We start from the raw sequence: 26,211 nt of genomic DNA on the forward strand, positions 1-26,211 counted from the left end.
TGTACTATATATATATCACAGAATATAAATAGCCCTGCGGATTCCTCTGCAAAGTGCAAGTTTGATAAAGCTGCCACATGCCAGTGAGTGCCTGTGCCCACTACTCTAGCTACATGGACATACCTAGAGGGCGCCTTGCTCAACACGTTACTCAACCTTACTTTTCTTAAAGGGGTATTCCAGGAATAAGGATAATTCATATATAAATGGGTACTCAAAATATAAGCTAATGTGTAATTAGTTTATTTAAAATTTTGCTCCCCTTAGCAGAAAATGCTGGTGACATAGACTGTAAAGAAGAATTAAAATGCTACTGGCCCTTTAATCAGTCCGTTAATTTCCCCCCACAGTCCGTTGCGGAGCAGAAACAAGATAGAATATGGTCACATGTCCACATCACATGTCCTGCACCTGCCTGGACAGGTCATGTGATCAGCACTACGTTTGGCTGTAGTCAGTTGGTTGAAGTGCACATAATTCCTATGGTAACAGAGCAGCACTGTCTGATACATCATCACTGGGAGCAGAGCATAAGAGGGAGGAGTTACTGAGAACTAAAGGATCATGGGACTTGTAGTTTCCAGTGGCGACCATCTTAGTGATAATTCCACCTACTTTAGAGAGGCCATAAATTTTGTAAATCATAAAATCAAACTATTTAAGCTCCGTTTTGTGACTAATGACATTGAGTGTTGTTGTACTCATTTATTTATATCATCCATGGGTTTTTGTGTCAGAAGTTCATATTCCCGGAATACCCCTTTAAGGTTCACAGAAGCCATTTTTCTTGCGATGTTTGCTTTATTTGAAGACTGATATCCAGAACGGATACTGGTGACAGTATTGGTATCAGATCCGACCGTTATCCCTAACCCTGTGGGTAGGGAATATCAATCAATGTTAGTACGACCCCAACAGGACACTTTTACTCAGCAGTGTTCTGGTCCCTATATTTTTTCAAAATTTCCATTTTATAGTTTATTCTGTAGAATCTACTCCTGGTTCTGGATTAAAAATACTGAAGAAAAAATACAGTCTGGAATACTGCGGTGCTAACCCGTGTGACTGATGACGGATCTCTTCTTCTAATATCAACTATGGCCCTGTAGAATTGTGCGGTAATACTGCTAATGGTTCCGGGCTGCTACTAAAGGGGTTTCCTGGGGGCTGTAGCAGGTGTAGGGAAAAACAAAAGTGTACTTGCCTTGCTCAAAATGGGCCCAACATGTTGCCAGTTATGGGACCGCTGGCCATAGCCTCTTCTGTGACTTGCATTGACCTTGATGGATGTATACAGTATTAGAGGTGTAAAACAATCCAAATGCATATCTTATACAGACTTTCCTACTAACCGCTACAGGGGGATGGTCATGGAGGATGAAGCCTCGTCTGACAAGCCTATATTACTGAACATAACATATAGAAATAGGCCTTTTGTTTAGTGAAATCTTTGCAGGTTTTGGAAAGTAGCTGCGGGGATGAGAAATGATCATTCAGCAGGATATAGGCCGCCTCGGTTCTCTGGCAATCATATTACATTGTCTTATTTTTGTGCTGCAAATCAACTTTCAATTCTTTGGCCTCCGTGTTGCTGGCACTGAATAAAGAGGCTCATGAATTAAAATCTTGTTTGGGGTACAATAAAAATATGTATTAGAGAATGACTTTGTGCCATGAGATCTGAAGAGGGAATAGAGCCAGCTAGTCATGCGGGGTTTTTATATTTGTCCGCTTCTGGTTGTTATAATTGGAGCTCCATCCCTAACCTGGCCTTGTCTGCAGCTTTGTCCATGTTTAATGGCAAAAATGTTCTGATGTTTGTGTTAATGAAACCCGGAGCCCCTCAGCCCCCTTTTAAGGATGATGACAACCCCCGACTGCTATGGAGACAAGGGAAATATGACTTCTGAATATCTAATGTCTTAAAACATAGGCTGGATTTATCATGTCTTGTACTGGCCAGGAATTGCAACGTTCCTCCCTTCTTATTACACTACCTCTACGCCAAGTGGGTGGGGCAGGGACGTAGAGTGGGTTGTGTAGATTTGCAGAGGGACACAATGTGCATGATGGAGAGTTGTGTCCACTCTTGATAAATGCCCCTCATGGTGTTAAAAGATGGACGTTCATTGTAGAGATGTTTCTGGAAGGGCACAATATTGATGTTGAATGCAGGCATATAAATACTTAAGTAATGACTATTATCATAAAAGGCTAATGGGATCCCTGTGAAGCGTCTACAGCTTCCTCATTACTTAGATAGCCGGGTATTCAATGCTTTTATTTGCTATAAACCAACGCAGCTTGGGCTTTGATTTCCACCATCACATATGTAGTAAATCTATCCTATCAATCTGCTATTTACATCTTGCATGCGGCTTATCATTTTTAATAAGTCTGTCCAGTGATGCCCCTGAATCTGTATATGGGAGCATCATATGTGTCACATTGGCATGACATGACGTTGTAGATTACTGGATTACCATAGAGATTAATTTTCAGAACGATTATGTCCAGGTGCCCCTATACATTAGGTTGCCAATGACACATGTTGTATTTTGCTTGTACTGTGGAGGCTCTGGCTAGACCTTTTCTGGTGACAGATGATTGGGAAAGCTTATCTATATCTTTTGTGTTACAAAAACTGAAAGCCTATAAACCCAGCTCCCTTCTTACAGTAAGATTTCTATCCATGTCTGTTTAATCCAGCTCCCAATTTCTGGCCTTTCCCTCTATCGATCCCTCCCAGTTTTGCTATTATCCTCAGTCTATTGCTCCAACCACCACCATTCTCTGCTACTCTTCCCCCATCCACAACTATAGAGAAGGACTATGCACAGCATTCATCACAGACGGGAGACCGCTGTGATGAATCTGGGTCTGGGTCAGGGTGCAATCAATCTGAGGATTCCACTTTCATTGTACGTAACACAAGTACCCAGATAATAATTAATAATTCGCTCACAGATTACACAGCGCTGCCAAATCAGTCCCTGTCCCCATGGGGCTCACAATCTAATCAACCTATGAGTTTTGGAGATAATGGCTTTTCTAGGACCATTGCTGACCTGTGAGAATTCTAATTGCCAATTTCTCACCAAAGACCCGAACCTCTATGGATTTTGGACAAAAGGGTTTTCATTTGCTTACACGGTCTTGAAATTCTGAATGGGGATTTGAAACATAAAAAACGCTGCATAGATGTAATATATTGCTATAAATGATAGGATTGTGCTAAAAAAAAATTCCAAATTTGTGGTGGAGTGTTCAGATAAAGTTTAAAAATTAATATTTTTTGTTTAAATTCAATTGTGACATTTTGCTTCATAGTCCATTACCCCAATAGAGCAATCATTAAAGTCAGGGGATCCTATTGAAGTCCCACACTTTTATTTGCTCTGATTCCTTGAACTATAAGTGACCATCTACACTTGCAGATAAGACCATTGCCCGCTCATATTGGATTCAACAGTCCAAGTATTCAATCACCTGTTAACAAAATTGTAGATTTTTGGGGTTTCCATCAATGTTTCATCTAAGCCATTGTAATTGGGGAGTGGAGATGTTAGATACTCTTACTTTTAAATTGGTTCAACCAAAAATGTTGCCATAATTGACTAGGATCGATATTGGATTCATAGTATATTCCCTGGGAGCTTGGGCAAGGAAGCAGTTATTGTTTTAATTATTTTAATAACCTTTATGATAAAGGGTTTTATGGGTAGAAAAAATCTACTCAAATAGTTAATCATTGATCCCCTACTAGTCTAATTCGGAGTCCACGTTCCTGCTGCTCCCTTTTCCTTAATCCTCCAGAACTCCTGGAATGCAGGGAGTTTGGGAGAAGTACCTTTTCCCTTACAGGCAGTCCCTGGGTTAAGTACAGGATAGGTTCTGTAGGTTTGTTCTTAAGTTGGATTTGTATGCAAGTCGGAACTGTATATTTTATAATTGTCACCCCAGTCAAAAATTTTTTGGTCTCTATGACAATTTGATTTCATAAGAATCAGGATTAATAATAAATCTTAATTGCAGACACCTCTGATAACTATTACAGCTGTTTATTGTAGCCTGGGGCTAAAGTACAGTAAGTTACCAACATCCAGAGGTCCATTTGTAACTAGGGGTCGTCTGTAAGTCAGGTGTTCTTAAGTAGGGGACCGCCTGTATTATGTTTTATAATTTAGTCAAATATCTTTCCCTGGAAAACGTATAATGTCCACATCCCATAGTTGTATCTGGTATTGAAATAATTATTTTTAGTGTCCATAGTGGTGTAGGGCAAAGAATGCGGTAATGTTTTGTGCTTTGTTTCCATGATGTTTTTTGGGTCTCTTGCCCTTGCCTGCTTCAGCCTCATCAGTGTATCAAAGATACTGAAACTAAAATGACCCTCCATCCTTCCTCTCACACACACTCCTCCCCATTACCTCTTCCATTATACAGAAATGCTCTTGCCTTTCTCACAGACCTCTATTCATTCCCCCTCCCTCACAGTTTGCTCCCATTATTCCTAATATGGCTCCTCCTCCTTACCCTGCTGTGTTTCTGAGGCTGAGCCAAGAAAAGAGAGAAGGCCACAGCATCCAATATGATGAAAAAAAGGTTAAACCTTTATTCACACAGGCATAGAAAAATCTGCAACGTTTCGATTCACCATGACAAAGGTTTAATCTTTTTTTCATCATATTGGATGTCGTGGCCTTCTCTTCTCTTTTTGTCTTGGACTATGGATCCTGCACACTAGGACCCTGGTCTGCGTGCATCAAACAAACAGCTTTTGGTAAATTCATTGGTTGCTGTCTTTTTTTCTCTTTTTCTGAGGCTGAGCCAGATACTCCTCTCAGCTCTTTATGCCCCATCCCTCTCCCATCACAGACTGCTCTATCCTCCTTGCAGACTTCTCCCTATGCTCCTTCACTGACTCTGCCATCCTGCTAGTTTCCACAGTGGTGGCAAGTTGTTTCCTCTGTGCAGGCGTCCTAGTAAATGACACGTGGGGGAGGCTCAAGAGAACCTAGCAGCTGAACATGGTTCCTTCTGTGACCTGGCAGAACATAGAAGGGAACATTTAGGAGGCCTGCAGTCGCTTACAATGCTGCACTATAAAACAGCAAGCCACCATTTACATTGGGGAACTTTTACTCTTTTTAATTGCTCACACCAACTAAAATGATCTTCAGATACCAATAAATCTAGGTTTGTTGCCCCATTAAGAGCATGTTATGAGGACCATCACAAACAAGGCTGTAGATATCTGGAGAATGTATTCTTGTTTTGGAGTTGGTCTTGGGCTATAGTAATAGGGATGAAAAGGGGGCAGTTTGATTTGGAATTATGGCTACCCTTAGGTTTCACTGTATAATGGTTGACTCGTGCTGGGGATTGTGTCGCACGCATTTAGATTTTGGCGCATTGGGAGGGGGGGGGGGGCGGACCGTCGGACGATCCGAAGGATTTAGACACCGCACAGGATTTAACATTTAAATTTTGTTGCAATACCAAGCACTTGCATGCATCGGAAAGAAGGTGAACTTCGGCGGACCTGAACGGGGAAGCGACACATGCAGGATCTCGGGCGCACAATCTTTGTGAATCGCGCCAGCTGTGCAGGATCGTCGGACAACACACCACAGGGATCGCGCAGGAATGGGTAATTACCTGTGCTCCAATGTGTTCATTGGATCAAGGGGAAAAAAATGAAGTGCGAAAAAGCCCATTGAAAAGAATGGTTCGTTGAGGCATCGGGGACAAATCCCTGAAGCCAGGAAGAGAAAACCGATCTGTATGTGTCCATAAGCCAAAATGGGTTCAGTGAAAAATCACTGATGTGAAAAAAAACCCGCCAATGTGAAACCACCCTCAGGGATTATGCACACTAACGTATGCCCGCTGTGCCACAGCGCGTAGGAGAGGCGGAGGGGTAGAGCGCTGCTTGCTCCCACCCCTCTCAAAAAAAAAATTAGTATCCGTACGGCCAAAGATAGAGCAGGCTGTATCTTTTTACGGCTACAGCTCAGAACAGTGAGCGCTTGTTGCACTCCCGGTACAGAGCCTGTGCGCAATAGCCGTCTATTGGGGGCCTATATACAGCTGCAAGCTTGCCCTTACTTGTTGGTTTTCTCCTATTCCAGACATGTCATGTGAATCTATAAGTCGGCCTGTTGTTCATATCACCAGCTACCACTGAACATCCTAGGACAAATGTCTTCTCACCTGCCTGCAGCCGCCTTAAGCACGAGCTTTACTCCATGTATGACTGAATAACTCCACTATGTCTCCAAATAGTTATAAATCAGAGATTGACATTTTAAGTGGTTTCCGAGCACTTACACAGTGGCCATTAATCCATATTTATAAAACCTCTTAACCCGTAATGTTGATGGACCCAGCTTCCTGTAATCCGAGCTTCTTTATTCAAGCACTTGGTGTAATGGGGTGTCTGCCTCAATTAATAATTCATATGTGGCTTTATTATAGCTGGTAGAAAGGTTTGCGACTTCCTCTCATTTCATTGGAAGCCCTTTATTGACTGTATACATCCCTGAAGCCTCCACAGGAAACAATTTTTTTTTTTAAATGCCTGTTTTTATTATAGTTTTTTGTATTAAACCTGTTTTCTTCTAGGACAGGTAATGTAGCTTATTCTTGCATATGATTTATACTTTTCATAAATATGTATTCAATTGTTTATTGAATTGGGATTTTTTTGTATTTTTGTAGAATTATCCATGAAGATGGCTTCTCCGGTGAAGATGTCAAGCAGTACAAGCCTGTGGTTTATAGTAACACTATCCAATCCCTGGCAGCCATTGTTCGTGCCATGGACACCCTGGGTATAGAGTATGGTGATAAGGAGCGAAGGGTGAGCTATGTATTATTTATAATTTTTTATACTTGGAAGTCCTTTATTTCAATGTCTCTTAAAATTTGCTTCACTTTTTAAAGATGGTTAATATTTTATTTATTTATTTATTTATTTTAGTTTTGTGGATTTTTTTAACCTGTTTTGCATTCCCCGTTATAGAAATCTGTAGTTTGGAAGTTTGCTAATTTTTGACCATTTAAAATGATAATCAAAAACTGCCTTAATTGATAATCGTGTTATCCAATTTAAAGGGAATCTGTTAGCAATTTTGACCATACAAAGCTGCAGATAGTGTTGGATAGCAGCCCTGTATTGGCCCTACAGATCTGTATAACCATATATTTTTGTGTTGGTAGCAGCAGAACTGTGAAATATGCATTTAGATTCAGGATTCCGAGCACTTGTGTGTTGGATTTCTTCATTGAACACATCACGGCCCCTCCCCCATGAGTAACTGCTGTAGTATTCAGCGGTGCCTCATAGCAGAGTGGAGAAGAGGTGCTGTGTTCAATGAAGAGATCCTGGAAAATAAACCATTGTAGTTACTTCTACTAACAAACACAAGATATTGTAACACAGATCTCTGGGGGCAATACCCAACACTGTCTCCAGCTTGTTTTATGGTAAATACTGCTGACAGATTCCATTAAACATGCTTTTAAGGATTTGAAGTTCAATCTTCACTTTACACTAGCTTAGAACTTTCAGTAAATTTACTATGCCTTTATATATATTTTCTTTTCATGTATTTCTTTTTCTTTCATTCCTCATCTTTTTTACATAATTGCATTACAATTGAGACTTCCAATTAAATATATTATATTTATCTTGTCAATTTCTACAGGATGTAACAAAAGGGCTATAACCCCTCAGTTATATTTTTTAGTTAGTTTTTCCACAAATGTAGTATTCACCGGTTTGATAATGTGTCTTGATGATCCAAACCACCCATTCCCTTAATTTCCTTGGTTGCCCCTCCTCAGCACTTGCTTTCTCATATGTGTATATGTTAATTTAAAAGAGGGTGAACATCTACAGCACCAAGGATATCCCAGAACATTCTGAGGGACAAGGTAACATCCGGTTTCCCCACTCCTGTTTCACCATACCGTATCTGACCAGCTGTTGGTGACCAGAGCAAGTCTTTTTAGTTTTTAGACAACAAAGGCTATAGATTAATCTTTATTGGCGCAGGGCTAATTGCTTCTAGCTCCTTGTATATGGAAGCTGTACTACTGATGAATCTAATCTAAAGAATCTAGTCACGTATCGTATCCCTATTTTTAATAGAAATAATTGACTTTTTTAAAGCCCCGCCACCCTCCTCCAATTTCCACAGCCAGTATTATGGACCTCCAGCAAAGCCTGTAGCCATTCGCTTTTGGTCTGATTTATAACTAGTTGGCCAAGACATGACCTCCCTGAGTTCCCATTATCCTCCATCTCATGATATCCATTATGAAATGAGTGTTTCCAGGCTCTGTGGCACATTACCTTTCTTTACCTCCTCATAAAGCCAATTCCTTCCTTTCTTCCTACATGTGCTCTATATATTACAATCCACCATGTGTAGAACAATTTCACAGCAGCTGTTGGCAGAGTTTTTATTCTGATTCCTCTGGTAATCTCAGAGATTGCTAAATATATTCATCTTGAGCTCCTATATTTATACACTGAGTTAATGTGAAAATGAGGCCCAGCCATCTCAACAATGAGACACATAAAAGACTCGTTTGGGATTTAAGAAAAGAGCAATAAAGCTTTTGTTGTGACAAGTGGGTGAAATGAAGCCGGATCTTGATGGACTTTTCTGCGGACATGTGCCGTGTAATGTCCGATATGGCCTTACCTCCGGGCCAATTCTCATTAGTTTATTTCCATTTTTTGTGTGTTAAGGATAGTCCTGAAATAGAATGAATATAATGCTATAGTGCCATGTGCATTGTTATCCTTCACAATCCCTATTAGGATGTAGATGTTAATACACTGAAGGACCTCATGTGTTGGAGGAGGCCCTTTACCTCTGGGAATATAATTTCTACGCATATACCGAGACAATGGAAGCCATTTTGTAACACGTACACAGAATAGTGGCATTGGCAGCAGCTGTTGTATTGGTATCACTATGGCACCATGAACCATTTGTTCACTGCGAATGCACTGTGCAGCGATTCACTAAGATCGTGTGCCCGATATCCTGCATGTGTTGCTATCCTGTTTAGGTTGGCCAGAGTTCCCCTTCTTCTTCCTGGTGCATGTAAGTGCTTGATCTTGTGACACAATTTGAAAGTTAAATCCCGCGCTCAGTTCGAATCAGTCGGATCGCTCGATGGCTCATCCTCTATTTCTGGCGCATGAAAGTCGGGACAGCTGCGCCAAAATCCGATAGTGTCCGATCACCCCTGTTAAATACCTGTCACAGCCGTGCAATCCCCGAAAACGTTGGAAAATCTGACAAAAGTGCGTCCGCAAACCCTTAGGAAATAATGTCTGAAATCGTTAGATGTGGTAATAAAATTGAAAGGAAAGTCAAGTAACATTAACACTCGATATGACTGGACTGGCCAATACTTTGGCCTTGAATCCACATTATGTCCCCTGGCTGTTTTCAGTCAAAGCATTCATAGATGGAGTGTGGGGTAGAGAGCTTAAAGGGAACCTGTCACCAGGGACCTCATTTTTCACTAAAGACAGGTTGCAGAAGCCTAATACTGCTGCATTGCACATCTGCCTTTCTGCCTTTTCTAAGCATTTGCATTACAATATAATTGTGTGATATAACTTACCTTACTCCCTGACAAAATCCTGGGGTAGTCACAGGGGCTTTGGTTTGGATGCATTTCAAAAATGCATGCAAACCAAAGTCCAGCCCCTGTGACTACAGAATGAAACATAGAAGAAACAGAGGAAAGCACTGATAAGATGTCTTCTAACAAGATAATACTTTTTTTTTTTTTAATTACTTTATTACAAGAATAACAATTATACATATAAAGAATCAGATCGTGATAGATACATGCTTGTGTTTCCATAGTATATATATACATTAGAACATAAATTAGTATATTCATCTGAATATCTGTATATCTTTGTATGTTACAAGTATTACATATTGACCGTGTCTGAGTCCTTATATGTTTCCAACATACAAATCTACGGATATAATACAAGCTTTGAGATTCATATACCATAACAAAAAGCCAAACGAGCTTAGCTATTAACCTTTTTTTTTTTTTTTAATCTTTTTTTTTTTCTTCCCCCCACATTTTTAGTATATGCAAAACCTATTACAATAATAATCGTAAGACACCCCAATCCCCCCCCCTCCCCCCCCAATACCCCTTACCCACCCCGGCACCAATGGGAAGAACCATGAGAGGAAAAAATAAATAAATAAGTCAATAATTAAGTAAATACATTACTCATACCAAATCATGTTTATCGTATTCTCCACTCCGACCAACAATCAGATTCTTTCTTGTCCTTTAAATTCCATTCCATCAAACATCCCAAAGGAGTTAATTCGTAGTTCATCATTCTTTCAACTAATATATGCCACTCTTTTATTTTGGGGGTATTTCCCCCTTTCCAATTTCTTATCAGTAACAGTCTCCCATTGAAAAGTAATTTGTGAACTAAAAGGCTTTCCCCCTTAGATATCCCCGAAGCTGGGATAAGTCCCAAAATAGCCACTGAGGCATCAAAGGCTAAGTTAATTTCCAATCTCTCCGTGATGCACTCATATATCTCCATCCAAAGTTGTCTTATTTTAACGCAGTTCCATAAAATGTGCGTAATATCTGCTCCCTCCTCCTGGCACCTATTACATCTCGAGTTATCTGAGTTTAGCCTTATACAGTATATCTGGGGAGTAGTAGATTCTGTAGAGTATATTTAATTGAATTAATCTGTGGTTCCAACTCTTAGAGGTATATTTTACATTTCTATAAATATGATTCCAGTGCTCTTCATCTAGTGTGCCACAAACATTTGCCCATTTTTTTTGGCTGGGATGTTTCAAGTTCTTCTCTACTTCTAACATTATTCCTCTATATATTCTTGATAGATTTTTTGGAGTATTAAAGTAAATATAAAGGACATTAAACCACGGTTCTTCACTCTAAAATAATCCTTATTGATTTCTGCTCTAACTGCATGTCTCACTCGCATATAGTTAGAATAGTCATAGTCTTTTAAATGATAGTTCTGTTTCAGTTTATCGAAGGACACCAGTGAACCCTCGTGAAATAAATCAGATATATATCTTAAACCCATAGTTCTATAATGTGATCATTATGCCACAAGGGTGAAAATATAGTGGAACCAGAGGTCGCACTAACATTTTTCCAGAAGGGTAATAATACTCCTCTCACAATTTTTGAGGAGTATTTTTAACCGAGGAAGAGTACGAAATTTTCATTAATAAATATATAACTCGCAGGTGTATATATAGGGGCAAATTTACTTACCCGGTCCATTCGCGTTCCAGCGGCGGCTTCTCTGAAGAGCGTTCGGGTCTTCCGGCGATTCATCAAGGTCCTGCGCCCGATGTCCGCCGAGATGCCCGGGAGTTCATCGTCTTCATCGTGGTGCATGTGAGTATGGGCCGTGTGACCATTTTTTTAAAAAAAATGCGGCGGTTTTTCCGAATCCGTCGGGTTACCGTTCGGCCACGTCTCCCGATTTCCGTCGCGTGCATGCCAGTGCCGGTGCGCCACAATCCGTTCGCGTGCGCCAAAATCCCGGGGCAATTCAGGGGAAATCGGTGCAAATCAGAAATATTCGGGTAACACGTCGGGAAAGCGCGAATCGGGCCCTTAGTAAATGACCCCCATAGTGTTACGAGACGTCTATTAATACAAGGAAAAAGTTACAGCTCCTGTTTTCTGTGCTTAAAAGTGTTTTCCCATAAATTCAAGTTAGGCCTTATCCACGGGACAGGGCCCAATTTGAATTCTTGGCAAAAACCCCTTTAGGGCGCATTCACACAATGCGTTGCGTCACGTTTTTTATAGATTTTTGACGCATTCCAAAGGCTTCACATGTTGAATGTGCATCGTGTGAATTCGCCCTTGAATAGCAAGTATGTATTGCACAAGTGGTGCACAACATTTTTGTGGCGTCTTCACACATGGTGTTTTCAGAACAGCTGAGAAGAGATTTGCATAATTACATTGCAGTCAACATAGTGTTAACAAAACGCATGCATCAAGGCAATTTTTTGGTGATTGTAAACTAAATGTTGACAGCAATGTAATTAGGCAAATCTCTTCTAAGCTCTTGTGATGCGTTTGAAAACGCATGTAATAACCTCACCCTTAGGCTACATTCACACTACCATATGGGGGAGGTATGTACGGCAGCAAGTTTGCGGCTGTACATATGTCCCCAATAGACGGCAGTGGCCGCACGGAGCCGTACCGCCCCGTACACGGGAAAAAGACATGTCTTTCCTTGTGTTATGGCTTGTACCCAATTCATTTCAATGGAGAGGGGAGGGGTCACCCCTTCCTCCTCTCCATGGCACCAAATGCATGTCTGCCCGGCTACGGCCTGGCGGGCATACGTTTGTGTGAATGCAGCCTTAGGGCGCATTTAAAAGTTGCGTTTTGACTTGCGTTTTCATTGCATTTGAAACACATTACAACAGCTGAGGCGAGGTGATTTGCCTAATTACATCACTGTTAACATTTACAAAACGCATCGCTTAGCGTTAAATGTAAACACTAATGTAATTATTCAAAGTACGTCTCACCAGCAGTTGTAATGCGTTTCAAACGCAATGAAAACGCAACCAAAAACGCAACGTGTGAAAGCGCCCTCATTGTCTAAAGAGCGGACTGTGGCTGACGGCGGCCCCCAGACCAGTCTGGGGCTGATGCTGCTGAATTTTTATTTAATTTATTTTCTGGAGTTTGGGAACATATATATATATTTTTTTTTACAGGGGCACATTTAGAAATGGAACACATAATATAGTTAAATATAGACCACAGATAACAGTGATCTAATGGTAAGAGCCCATTGGATCACTGTCATCAGTGATCTGTATACAGAGACATGCAGAGAGGATGCACAGCACCTCTCACTGTATACAGGGGCTGCTGTGACAGGGGGCCGATTATTATCAGGGCACGATCGGGCTGTCACAGAGAGCCCGATCCTACTACTGGTTGTGTGCACTATCGTACAGTTTGGAAGCGGCAGATCAGGAGAACAGCCCCGGCAATAGACATCCCTCCCCAACCCCGCGCTAAGCTCCGCCCCCTCCGCTGGCTCGTCTCCGCCCCTCCCCTCGCGCTAAGCTCCGCCCCCTCCGCTGGCTCGGCTCCGCCACCCATCATACACCCCCTCCCCCGGCTCCTCCATCTCTCACCTATCTCTTGGCGCCCGCGGGAGAGACTCAGAAGGTGAGCAGGAAGTCCCTCCCTGTCCTGCCTCCAGCCACTCAGCGCTGCGATCCTGCAGAGAATATTTTGCAGGATCGCAGCCGCTTGGAAGCGGCAGCTAACATTCAGACAGGAAAATCACCAAGCGTATTTATACGCTTGGTGATTTTTCTCGGGAGTAAATCAGTCTTTAAACACGTCTATGACGCGTGCAGAGGCGTTATCGCGACCTCTGAGTGGAACCCTGAATTCCTAAAAAGGTTCTAAACCATTTCCATGTATTGTGAATCAAATTCATAATTGGGAGTTTCTCTCCCCTCTCTTTCATCAATCTCCCAGATTCCAGTAGTGTAAATATATTATCCCCTATATTAATGAACCTATTCAACAGTTCCTTAAAAACTGCCGAATTTCTACTTTCCCCTATAAATTGTACTTGTGATGAAACAAAGTAGTGAAAGGGGGATGGGAAAGAGACCCCACCCCTATCCTTATCTTTACAAAAAAAACTCTATTTTTAGTCGGACCTAGTTCTCCCCCAAATTAAATCATTAAATATCCTTCGTAACAGTCTGAACCATATATCTTCATTCCAACAGGGACTATTTGACAAAATGTACAACATTTGAGGAAGGCAGATCATTTTCGTTAAAGCGATCCTATCTGCTCTACTGAGTGGTAGTTTATTCCATATCTTAATTTTATTTCTAATTTTTTCAACCAGGGGTGAGAGATTGAGTTCAACATATTCCAAAAACTTTTGAATATTTGGGATTAAAGATCAGTCCAAAGTCTCGCCTGAGTTCAAACTACAAAGTTCCCCCTACCTGTCCCACATTAAATTTGTCCAATTTACATAAGGTAGACTTTCTCCAATTAATCTCCAGTCCTGAAATAAACTTAAACTCCTCTAATATCCCCATCGTTAAAGGGACGGATTTCTCTGAGTTTCTTAAATATAGTAAAATGTCGTTGGCATATAAGAGTATTTTATCGTTTACTCCACCGCACCCAGACCCCTCTATCTCCTTTGTTGCTCTTATTTTTATAGCCAGCGGTTCCACAAACATAGCAAATAAAAGTGGGGACATGGGACACCCTTGTCTTGTCCCCCTACTCAAATTAAATCTTTCTGACAGCCCTCCATTGATTTTCACTCTGGCGGTTGGTTCCGCGTAAAAAAGTCTCACAAACTCTATGTAACTATCCCCGATGCCAAATTTCTTCATTTTTTTCCAGAGGAAGACCCACTCCACCCTGTCAAACGCCTTAGTTGCGTCCAAGGACAGGATGGAGCGGGTCCCCCCCCCTGCCCATCTGTATTGCTGCATAGAGGCGCCTGATGTTATTCTTGATATTGCAGCCCGGGATAAATCCGGTTTGATCTTCATTAATAATACTCTTGATACATTTTTTTAAACGGTATTGTATCTTCTTTGCATGTCCTTAAACCCCCTCCATTCTAGGAATCCTGTTGAAGTCACAGGATCCCCCTGCAGGTGCAGTGTTCAGTATGTGTGCTGTATACAGTGGCTACTGTGACAGGGGACTGACAATATCCCTCCCTGTCACAGTACAAGATTGAGTTGTCACACTGACAGCTTGATCCTGCCAATGGCACTGTGTGCAGGAGCTCACACTGCCATAAGCACAGGCAGAGCTCCTCTCTGCTGCCGCTCCCAGCCTTTGTAGAATCATTAGCCATGGGGGAAACGGTTTGTTATACTGAATAACTGAGCTCCAGTCACATGACCAGGAGCTGCAACAGTGAGGAGCATGCAGCTTGTGGCATGGTATTAGGGACAAAGGAGAAAAGTCCAGTGTGGATTTAGACGCATGGGACTTTTTTGAGGCATAAAACTGCCTGTACAAGTGTCTATGAGCTGAATTGCACGTCACTCATAGCTCAACTTCTGTATTACTAACTACATGATAAAAATGACACACATTCAGAACTGTAGCTCCTGGGGCCCCCAAATATTCCTTATAATGTATGCTGCTGTATTTCTCATGAGGGCTAAGGGCACTTATTGGGCACCCCTGCATACACTTCATATTCCTGTACCTGTGCATCTGTACATACAGATAGGAGCTTGCTTGTAAATGCTAATGGCTCTCTGAGAAACTCATTACCTTCTTAGAATAGTCATCTTCCATTTTGCTAGCTAATCATTGTTACTTATTGAAGCGCAGCCGGCATCTTCTTGTATAAGGCTGTTTGACTGACAAGAAGAAACCTAGGCCTTTCACTGAGGCTGCTTTCAGATATTCTTCTCTCCAAGGCCAATGTGTTCAGAATTGAGTCTATTGTAAATGACTGAATTTTTTCACTCTCTCAGATTATAGGAAGGAAATTATTGAAAATGGGCAATTAGTAGATGAAGAATGACTTAATCCTGCACAAAACCATTTGCATAGATACCATTTAGGTAAGACATTTAAAGAAACCGGCACCTGAACTTGTATATTTGGATTATTCTGTGCACTAATTCTCCATGAAGATGTACCCAAATATACGGTTATGAATCCTGGAAAGGCGGGATAACGAAGTGTGATGTTCTTATAGTGCCTGTTGCTCAATTCAGTTCAGTTCAATTTTACATGCACCAGGGGCACATGAATTGGTAAGGTTTTAGTTTTAATATAAAGAACCCATTGTTGGACAGGTTCTTGAGAGTTATAATTGGGAGACAATGCGATGGTCCATAAAGGCCTGCTTGTGGATCATTTAGGGTGTAGGTCACATGAAGGGTTACCAATTTTTTATTAGAAGGCACCTAGAGATATAGAAGATGTTTTCTGTACTATTTTTTTCTTATTGATGATATCAGTTTTTTACCCCTCCCAACACCCCTACATCGGAAAGTTGAGGGGTTTTTATTTTTATAGGCTGGCTATATACTGGGGGGGGGGGGGCATGGGCTCACTGGCTATATACCAGGGGACTGGGACTGGGGCTGGCTAGCTATATACTACCTTGGCTTATACCTAAGTCATATTCCCCCTGCAGATGTTTTCATATGCCATATCTGGAATCGGGTAGCAATATATAGTGATATAAGCGTGATACCATGTAGTGCACTAGTTATATTTCACAGTATCAGGGCTTGAATCCAACCATCTGTTTTAGAGGCTCTTTATATACAGGAAAGGGGTGCAAACATTTGTGTATAAACTTTAAGCTTTTGCTGTATGAAGCAATACATTTGGTATTACGAAGAAAAAAGACAAACACTAAATGTTTTTGCTGGGTGAATCCAAGGATGAAACAATAGCGCAACCCTTTAAGTGCTTTGCTACATACATAACAGGAACTTGGTTAATGCCAGCAGATCCTGTTTTGACAAAGAGGATATAACACAGAAATGATTCCCATTCTTTTCTTCCTGTGCCTTTTTAGTGTTAATGCCAGTTTTTTTGTATACTTATTTTGTTTCTTAAAGTTTGTTCATTTTGCAGGTTTTTATGCAAAAAAAAAGCAGCCTTGGCATAGTTCTGCCCCGTTAGGACAGAGTGGAGTGGCAGGAGAGGAGCAGTTTACAGGCGGTCCCCTACTTAAGGACACCCGACTTACAGACAACCCATAGTTACAGACAGACCCCTCTGACCTCTGGTGAAGCTTTCTGAATGCTTTACAATAGTCCCAGGCTGCAATAATCAGCTATAAGGTGTCTGTAATGAAGATTTATTGATTATCCTTGGTCCCATTACAGCAAAAAATGTTTAAACTCCAATTGTCACTGGGGCCAAAATTTTTTTTGTCTGGATCTACAATTATAAAATATACAGTTTCGACTAACATACATAACCCGGGGACTGCCTGTACACTTATCAGCTGCACTCCCCGCTACCCGGCCTTCTGCACGAATGAACACTTCCATCAGTTATGACTGTCAACAGGGTGTGGACTTCAGCTCGCGGCTTGACAGGCTGCATGTGTACTGCACTTTATGTACATGCTCTGCATTGAAGCTACTGCACTATAGATCAGAGAAATGGGAAGGGATGCCTACTTTACCTCATCACTGCTAGAGTGACCATGAAAACGGGCCTATGGAGCTGGAGTCAGTGTTTAAGGAAATTGAGGAGTCTGAAGTGTGACTTCACAGCCCTGTGCCTTATACATCTAGCCATCCTGTTGATTTCTTTAACTTCATGCTTTTACATCTGACCACTAACCAATCCCTGGCCTTAGTGGTCATGTCTGAATGAACCATGGTGACTGCTGAACCCAGAAGTTTGTGGCAAGAATATGGGGCTAGGAATAGACTGGGAGGCAACACTGGAGCCATTTTATACCGTTTTAGTATAATGATATTCAGCAGGCTAACAATTCCTATTGTTCATCAATTGGTCATTAATTTCATTAATTTCTGGTATTTTTTCTCAGCCATTTTATACCGTTTTAGTATAATGATATTCAGCGGGCTAACAATTCCTATTGTTCATCAATTGGTCATTAATTTCATTAATTTCTGGTATTTTTTCTCAGCCATTTTATACCGTTTTAGTATAATGATATTCAGCGGGCTAACAATTCCTATTGTTCATCAATTGATCATTAATTTCATTAATTTCTGGTATTTTTTCTCACAGAGCAGACTTCAAGATGTTGAGTTAATGATACAAGTTACCTGCTGTCCCCTGGATCCACAGTTGAATACAGCCAGTACTATGTACATAGCACCGTAGAGTTTTAAGCACATGTTAAGTTCAAAGATTCCCCATTTCTTTTCCTATAATACCATCAGGACATTGATGAGTTTCCCTAACTTTTAACCATTAATTGCTCTGAATGAGCGTGCAGCTAGGATCTTGGTAATCTGCTAGACGTTTCTCTACATGGGGTTCAGTTGTATAAGAGCCCATGTGATGAGAAGTATCTTGATGTAAGATCTTTTGATGGTACTGATAAGATGATATTGTTGGTTAAAAGTAAGGATCTTGCTACTGGCTGCACAGACTCCTTCTGACCACAGGAAACATATGAGCAAACGGTTAGCAGATCTCTATCCTACCCTGTGAATAGTGCTTATCCTGACAATACAGAAGTCATCTGACAAAATACTGGTATTGCTACAATGGGGAGATTCCGCAGCGGTGGACAAGTGTAAAACCATTTACATTATTTAAGGATCTGTAATTATAGTATTATATTAGATAAGGGGGGGAAATGAAGTGCAACTGATAATTCTTCTGCAGCATAGATGATGCCGGTTGTCCTGGTTATAGGCCTAGGTATAAATAGATAATTAGAAATGGATCATTCACATATTTGTACATTGTAATAAGGTCTCCCCTTAGCTGTCTTTTCTTCTAAACTGAATTGTGGAACCTTATATGAGGTTAAAAAGCCTCCAATTTCCTTGTTACATATTCTCCAATTTTCCTTGTTACATATTAGAACTGTGTCCAATAGCTAACCGTATCACACTGCTGGTAAGGACAGTAGTAACCCTGTTGGTCTACACCAGGGGTCAGGAACCTTTATGGCTGAGAGAGCCATAAGCGCCAAATATTTTAAAATATAATTCTGCGAGAGCCGCACAATATGTTTAAAGGGACACTGACAGAACAATCGCTCCAGTAGTCATTAGTACAGCAAGGAGTGTTCCTCCCCCCTGTACTAAGTCACAACTGGAACAAAACAATGGTAATTCCCTTTAAAATAAAAAAATAGATAATTTACATTCGCGCTTGTGATGTATGACATCTCGTCCAGCACTCTTCCTTCTTCTGCGCACGCCTGAAAGCTGGCATCTCTCATCAGGTGGGAAGAAGCCAAATCCCGTTATGCCCATTAAAAAGAAGAAGCCAGAGTCCTGGAAGAATTGTCAAGCATCACAGGCTCCAGTGTAAATTATCTAGTTTTTATTTTACAGGGAATTACCATTGTTTTGGTCCAGTGGTGGCTTAGTACAGCAGGGAGGAACACTGTTAGGCACAAGCCTCAGCTGCTGCAGAACCTCCTCATACATGCGAAGACGGCAGGAGTAAGACCTGCCGTCTTTGCAACCCACACAGTCACTTACAATGGACATTGGCGAGATAAGTACCATTCACCCCACTGTTATCAGATGTTATCAACCCACTGCAAAATTCACCCGTGTTCATGTGCATGTGGCCTAATACTGCACACACATAAACACACAGTACAATACATGTGACACACTGACACTGCACACACATAAAGACACAGTACAATACATGTGACACACTGACACTGAACACACATAAAGACACAGTACAATACATGTGACACACTGACACTGCACACACATACACACAGTACAATACATGTGAAACACTGACACTGCACACACATAAACACAGTACAATACATGTGACACACTGACACTGCACACACATAAACACAGTACAATACATGTGACACACTGACACTGCACACACATAAACACACAGTACAATACATGTGACACACTGACACTGACACTGAACACACATAAACACACACACACACACACACACACACACACACACACACAGTACAATACATATGACACACTGATACTGCACACACACAGTACAATACTTGTCACACACTGACAGTTACTTCTACACACTTACATCTTTTGAATAGATCCCAAATCCCCCAGGATATCAGTGCAGGGGTCTGTACAGAGGCTGCATAGGAAGCTCAGTGTCTGCTCTCTGAGCAGGATCCCAGCAGACATGAGCTTCAGCCCCTCCCCCCTCCTTACACAGTCGGCTGCTGGAGAGGGTGAGGAACAGCTACAGCAGCGCGAGACTCAATCCCGGCAGACCTCGTGGTCATGTGACCGGAGCAACAACGGTATGTACACAATTACTGGCTCCGGTCACATGACCATCCATCCAGCGTAAGTGTCTGCCAGGACTGAGGGAGGAGAGAAGCCCCAAGCGCATTTATACACTCGGGGATTTTTTAAATGAGTACATTTTTTGAACACGATCCCTGGATGCGGCCCAAAAGAGCCACATCTGGCTCGCGAGCCACAGGTTCCCGACCCCTGGTCTACACCCTATAGGCATAGCTAAAAGTCGCCTGTATGTACTTATGGACGTCTCAACCACTCAAGAATGAAGAATATTGTATATTCTATTATATGAAGAATATTGTTCTACTTCACATCTTCACTCTCAATTGATAAGGAATTTGACTTTAAACATATTTGGCTCACTAGAACCGTTCCAAACCCCCCCACCCCCACCCCCAACAAAACATTCACCCATATCCAATACAAACACAGAAAATACATTTTCCCAAAATTGTTCATTTGCATTAAGTGATTCAGAAGGGGTGAACTTTTGTGGTCATGTTACCATATCCTAAACCCGGAGCATGCTGGGAGAGTAAGGTGAATTCATTCCTCTCACTTGACGTTACCTGCCTCTACTATCCTCCCAGCATGGGAGAGTGAGGTGTGGGCGCGTTTATAATTAGCAGCCCGGGTGGCCGGACATCTTGTAGTGAGCACACGTCCTCTTACTGCACCGTGACCCTGCATGGAAAAATATAAGAACTATCCTAAATTTTTCCATCTTATGGCCATCTGATGCTCCTCTCTTCTGTGCGCAGCTGTATGCTCACCTAGGCAAGCATAAGTTTGTGTGGGAGGAGTATTTTTTACTCCATTATTTGTGAAGCGCTGCAGAATATGATGGTGCTTTATAATTAAAGATTTATTAATATTAGCAAATGTACTTTTACATAGAGAAATGCAGCAAGAGAATACAATAAAGGGGAGAAGACGCAAAGGGAGGGAACAGGGAGAGTCCAGGAGCTGGGAGAAATGCTGAAGATGCAATATCATAGTTTACAAACTGTAGTTGTACCCAAAAAGCATCACCGAGGACCGAACAGCATTAAAGGACACTTATTAAGGTAGATCCCATGCTAGGTTCCTCCTATCATCCTTAGCCCTAAACTGTCTTTCTGTAATACTTCTTAACCTGATCTTAACTTGATCTAACTAATGTGAAAATGTTTGCCAGAGGCTCCTGGGGTATGGAGTAGCCTCCTGGGCTATGGGGAGCAAATGTTACTCCATGCCGCAATTGACTGTACTGTCTCCCTCCCGTGTCTTCAGCGTGCTTCTTAAACTGTTCACGGTAACGCCTGGTGCCTATCGTGGCAGCCACTGGCACTGATGAGGCTGCTGCAAATGTACACAGATTCTAGGAGCCAGCAGCTTGTGCACAAGCCAAGAGCACGCAAGGATGTGGGACAGCAGAGGCTGATGGGGAGAGGGGTAGCCTTTACTCCCACAGCTCGGAGAGGCTACTACACGCACCAGTAGCCTCTGCTGAAAATTTGCATATTAGTTAAATAAAGTTTAGATCGGGCTAGGAAGTATTCAAGGGTTACATAAGATAGTTTAGGATTTAGGATGTTAGGAGCTAGGAATCTACCTACTAATGTAGATCCAGTGTTAGCTGATGGTAGGATTCCTTTAAATTGATCAGCTTTATTATTTGCAAGGGTAATGAGATGTTCCAATGTGTTCCTTACAGATGAAGTATCTGGCTGCATTGAGCATAAGCATGAACAGTCGGGTCCCCCAATTACCTCTAAAGTGGATGGGGGCATTCGAGATGTGTTTTGCGGTCAAGGGTTAGGTGCAGAGCCAGAATGTTTGGAGCTGTCCTGACACCAGAGGGGGGCAAGACCAATTAATATTAAACCAGGTACCTCGTGGTGCCCCACCATACTAGCTGTTATCAGGCGTTGCTGGGTAAATACAGTGCAGCACAGAAGGACATGATACCATTGCATCAGGATTTTGTATAGACTTTACTTGTATAATGCGGCTTGTGTCAGGAAAGGGAACCCAAAAAAATCCTTCCATTTGGACAGTGATAGGGAGGCTATTCCAGACAAGGGGACAGGAGCCAACTCCAAACAGATGAGATCCTTATTAACTGAGCTCACGTTACACCAGTAGGCACATATGTAACCATTTTTAGAATAAATGACCCACCTCACTTTTTAAGCTTTTAACATGCTTTGCGTGAATAAGAAATTCACAATAAAAATAATCATTTTTTTTCTCCCGGCAGATGTGTCGGTAATGATATCTGATGGGCATGTATCCAGGAAAAGCAGGCTGCGCTCATATGACATTGCCATGTTCGTTTGTGCACATATACTATATTGCAGTTTATTAACATGATTTTCAGTCCAAATTATGATATTTCAGCCACATTAGTTATTGGATGGAAGTGCATAATCTGTATATAGCAGAAGATGGGACTGGGCAGCTCTATTTTAATAAACTCAAATAATAAGCACATTCTTGGAACCTGAGAGCATGAAAATTAAATTATTTTCCCTTTAGCATCTCACATTGGGAGCTGCTAATGCACTTCTATTTTTATCTCAATGAAATAGGATGACTGTTGAATATTCCAGCGCTATATGTTTTGATAAAAACTGCTGAAATCAATAAAGGGAGCTAACCTTCTACAATACATGTCATTCTTTACAGAGATTATAGTATTGTACTTGTAGTATGGTACCACCAAATCCATTTTTCCCCTTTTCATTATTCACACTGCAGGTAATTCCATGACCATGTCTTATATTTTGGGGTGTTTTTGGGGTTGTGGATATCTCAATGACTGCAAAGTGTTGGACAGATTTCAGGAGTTCGATACCGTAGCATATATTTCTAAATTTACCATACTTTGGTAGTGGTCCAAGACTTGCGCTGAATGTGGTTCACTTCTGAAAAGACTAGTACCGTAATAGGGAATTTGGATGTAGGGTGGATTTGTAAATAACTAAGACCTCCTCCTGTAAAAATGCAGCAAGGTGTCATCGTCCCTACAACCCACACCATAATATATCTACAGCACTGTTTGCCCAAGGAATTGGGGTGCCAAAGTTGGAGCCACCCCTATGAGAGACTTCCCGCAACTACAGAAAGAAAACAAGTGTATTTTTTCTCACATACACAATGCTTGGTGAGGGATCTATGTCACATATCAAAACTAGTGCACACTACACCTATGTGTAGCTTGTTTGTGGAGTCTTTGCACATTCTTTTCAGTGCAAAAAAAACTGTCCGACTGTCATTGCAATAAGGCTACATTCACATGAACGTATGGGGGGGGCGTATATACGCCCCTCATATACTTCAGTGGCCTTGCTTTACCGTACAGTTCCGTAGCCCGTAGAAAGATAGGACATGCCGTGCTACGTTACGGCAGGCAACGGCAGTGTGAATGAGCCCTAACACAGACTCTATTGAAATAGGCATGTTTTGGGGTAATAATGTTGCATTGCAAAAAAAAAAATGAAAAAAATAATTCTGATAAATTAAAAGCCTTAAAAAATTTTTACAGAGATTTATAATAGAATTACAAGAAAGCTGCATTATGCATAGGTAAGCAAACTGAGCGGACTTGATATTCGGGTTCTTAGCCATGGCTTGTTGTTTGATTGTCTGTTCGGCCACCAATCTGGCAATACGCCCTGGTCTATTGGTCGAACGCGGACATAAAGTCTGCAGATTTTTACTCATGGAAAAAAAACTGAAATTTTATTGCTGTCAAAAGTGATGGCCATTAACCCCTTATCACCGATGCCTATCTTCAGCTTAATGACCAGACTTGACTTTTCGAAGCTAACTTGTATCACGATAATTGGTTATAGCTTTGGAACGCTTTAACATTTCCAGGTGATTTTGTACTTCATGATAGATGTAAAATGTAAGTGATAAGTTTTGCGTTTTCTTTCTGGGGAAAAAAATGAAAATTTGGCAAAATTTCAGGAAAATGTTTAATTTTCAAAGTTTGAAATGTTCTGCTTTCCAGGCAGATAGTTAAACTACCTCAAAAGCTGGATAATTAACATGTCTGCTTGGATATTTTGTGCATCCTCTTTCTTTAGGTGCAATTTTTCAATTTTTCAGCAAAACCGCCAAAATTCACATTTTGAGGGACAACTCTGCTTTCAAGTGACTATGAAAGGCCTAAATAAAACCCTATAAATTACCCCACTATAGATTCATTACAAATGATCACTTTTTAGAATGACATTTTGTGAGGGTTTTTGATTAAAAATAGTATACTACGAGAAGTTTTTTTTAATATGAGGGACACACGATCCATGAGGGACACACTTACAAGTATCACCGCAGAGTGTAAGGGGTCAAACACCCGGGATCGGAGGTTTTTGATGTCACAGCCCAACGCCGGCACCAGCGAGACCCGATGTCCCACAATCTTCTTATGACGCACTGCTGTAGAAAGGCGTTGTGTCAGAAGAAGTACCCTCAATGACCACCGTAGAATCCCGATAGGGTGGTTATTAAGGGGCTACCGAAACTTCCTACAGACCATACACTGTAAACAGGCCAAATCTTTTAATGAGGAGCATAATTGCTATATTGTATTTTAGAAACATGGATTCCATGAATAATATTTTGAGTGAAAAGGTTTACATACTGTATTTTCTGGCGTACAAGTCGACCCCCAAGTCGGTTCTGACTATCATGGGGTATGTAAAGTGTCTGACACAGAGCTGTCAATCAAAATAAGAAGGAGGGATTTAATTGCTGCACTTGACCGTTCTCTTCAGAATTTGACTCTGTTTACTCATTTGCATATCGGAAAAAAGTGCTGTAATTAACCCTTATCACACTTGTTTTCAGACTTTATTTTTAGAATATGGCATGTGTATTGATAATTGGTTATAACTTTGACATATCCATGTGATTTTTGAGATTGTTTTCTCTTGACACAATGTACTTCATGTTAGTTGTAAAATTTAAGCTTTGCATTGCGTTCTAAAAAAAAAAATATGAACATTTGCCAAAGATTCGGATAATTCTTTTGAAGTTTGAAAAGTTCTGCTATCCAGGCAAATAGTTAGTTATCAAGCTTTTTGGGTAGCCTAACATTTTTGGAATGCCTGCTCTATGATGACATGTTTTTTTTTTTTTTTTTTTTTTTTTTTTTCATGCATCCTCTCATTTTTCTAGGATGTTATGAGGCGCAGAACTTTAGGTGCGATCTTTCTCATTTTCATGAAAATCACCAAAACTCATTTTGAGGGACAACTCGGCTTTCAAATGACATTGAGAGGCCTAAATAATAGTAAAGCCCCATAAATTACCCGACTATAGAAACTTCATATCTCTGCCTATGTAAAAGAACTTGTATTAAGTCTTTAAAGGGAACCTGGAGACCCATTTTTAGCACTCTCCCAGTCCCCACAGAGCATAGTGCATACACTGCCAAAGTGTTTCTGTATAAAAAATAGGTTTTACAGAAAAAAAAGATATGTTATATTGTACCTTTCATTAGTATCTGCTGGGTGCCCAATGGGAGGGGCTGGAAAGGAGCAGTTCCCCCCCCCCCACCCTTGGGAAACATGTGACCTTTTCAAATATATGAATAACTCCCCTCACTCGGGATTGGCTGTAGAGGAGCAGGGGGCGTCGCTAAGCCAAGTGATGGGTGTTATCATATATTTGAAAAGGTCACATGGGGTAGCTGTTCCCCAATGGTGGGGGGGGGGGAACTGCTCCTTTCCAGCCCCTCCCATTTGGCAACTGCCTAGTCACACAGCAGATGCTAATAAAAGGTACAATATAACATCTTTTTTTCTGTAAAACCAATTTTTAATACAAAAACACTTTGGCAACGTATGTACTATGCTCTGTGGGGACTGGGGGGTGCTAAAAATGGGTCTCCTGGTGACAGGTTCCCTTTAAGTTTTTCACATGAGTTAAAAAAATGGAAGTGTAATTTAGAAACCTTTAGAAATTTTTTTTTTTTTTGGAAAATACTTTCATTTAGGCCAATAATTATACTTTTACAATGAATTAAATGATGAAATGCTCTGCAGAGTTTAATTCTAAAATCCTCTCAATTTTACTGAGCAAAAACAATAGAGAAATGGTTAAAGGACACCTGTCATCAGGTCTCTGTCACTATTTCTGTCAT

General features: G+C 41.1%; 1 protein-coding gene across 4 annotated transcripts in view; it reads left to right on the forward strand.

Annotated features, from left to right (window-relative positions):
* The window catches only part of GNAO1 (G protein subunit alpha o1), a 142,884-nt gene that overhangs the window by 46,024 nt on the left and 70,649 nt on the right, over nucleotides 1-26,211 (forward strand). For all 4 annotated transcript variants that reach the window (XM_072117607.1, XM_072117609.1, XM_072117606.1 and 1 more), the window contains exon 3: nucleotides 6,724-6,865. In XM_072117607.1, the coding sequence (XP_071973708.1) occupies nucleotides 6,724-6,865 (142 nt within the window). The remainder of the gene's footprint in view (nucleotides 1-6,723; nucleotides 6,866-26,211) is intronic.

This window comes from Engystomops pustulosus, chromosome 7 (genome assembly GCF_040894005.1).
Source record: "Engystomops pustulosus chromosome 7, aEngPut4.maternal, whole genome shotgun sequence".
Taxonomy (NCBI): domain Eukaryota; kingdom Metazoa; phylum Chordata; class Amphibia; order Anura; family Leptodactylidae; genus Engystomops; species Engystomops pustulosus.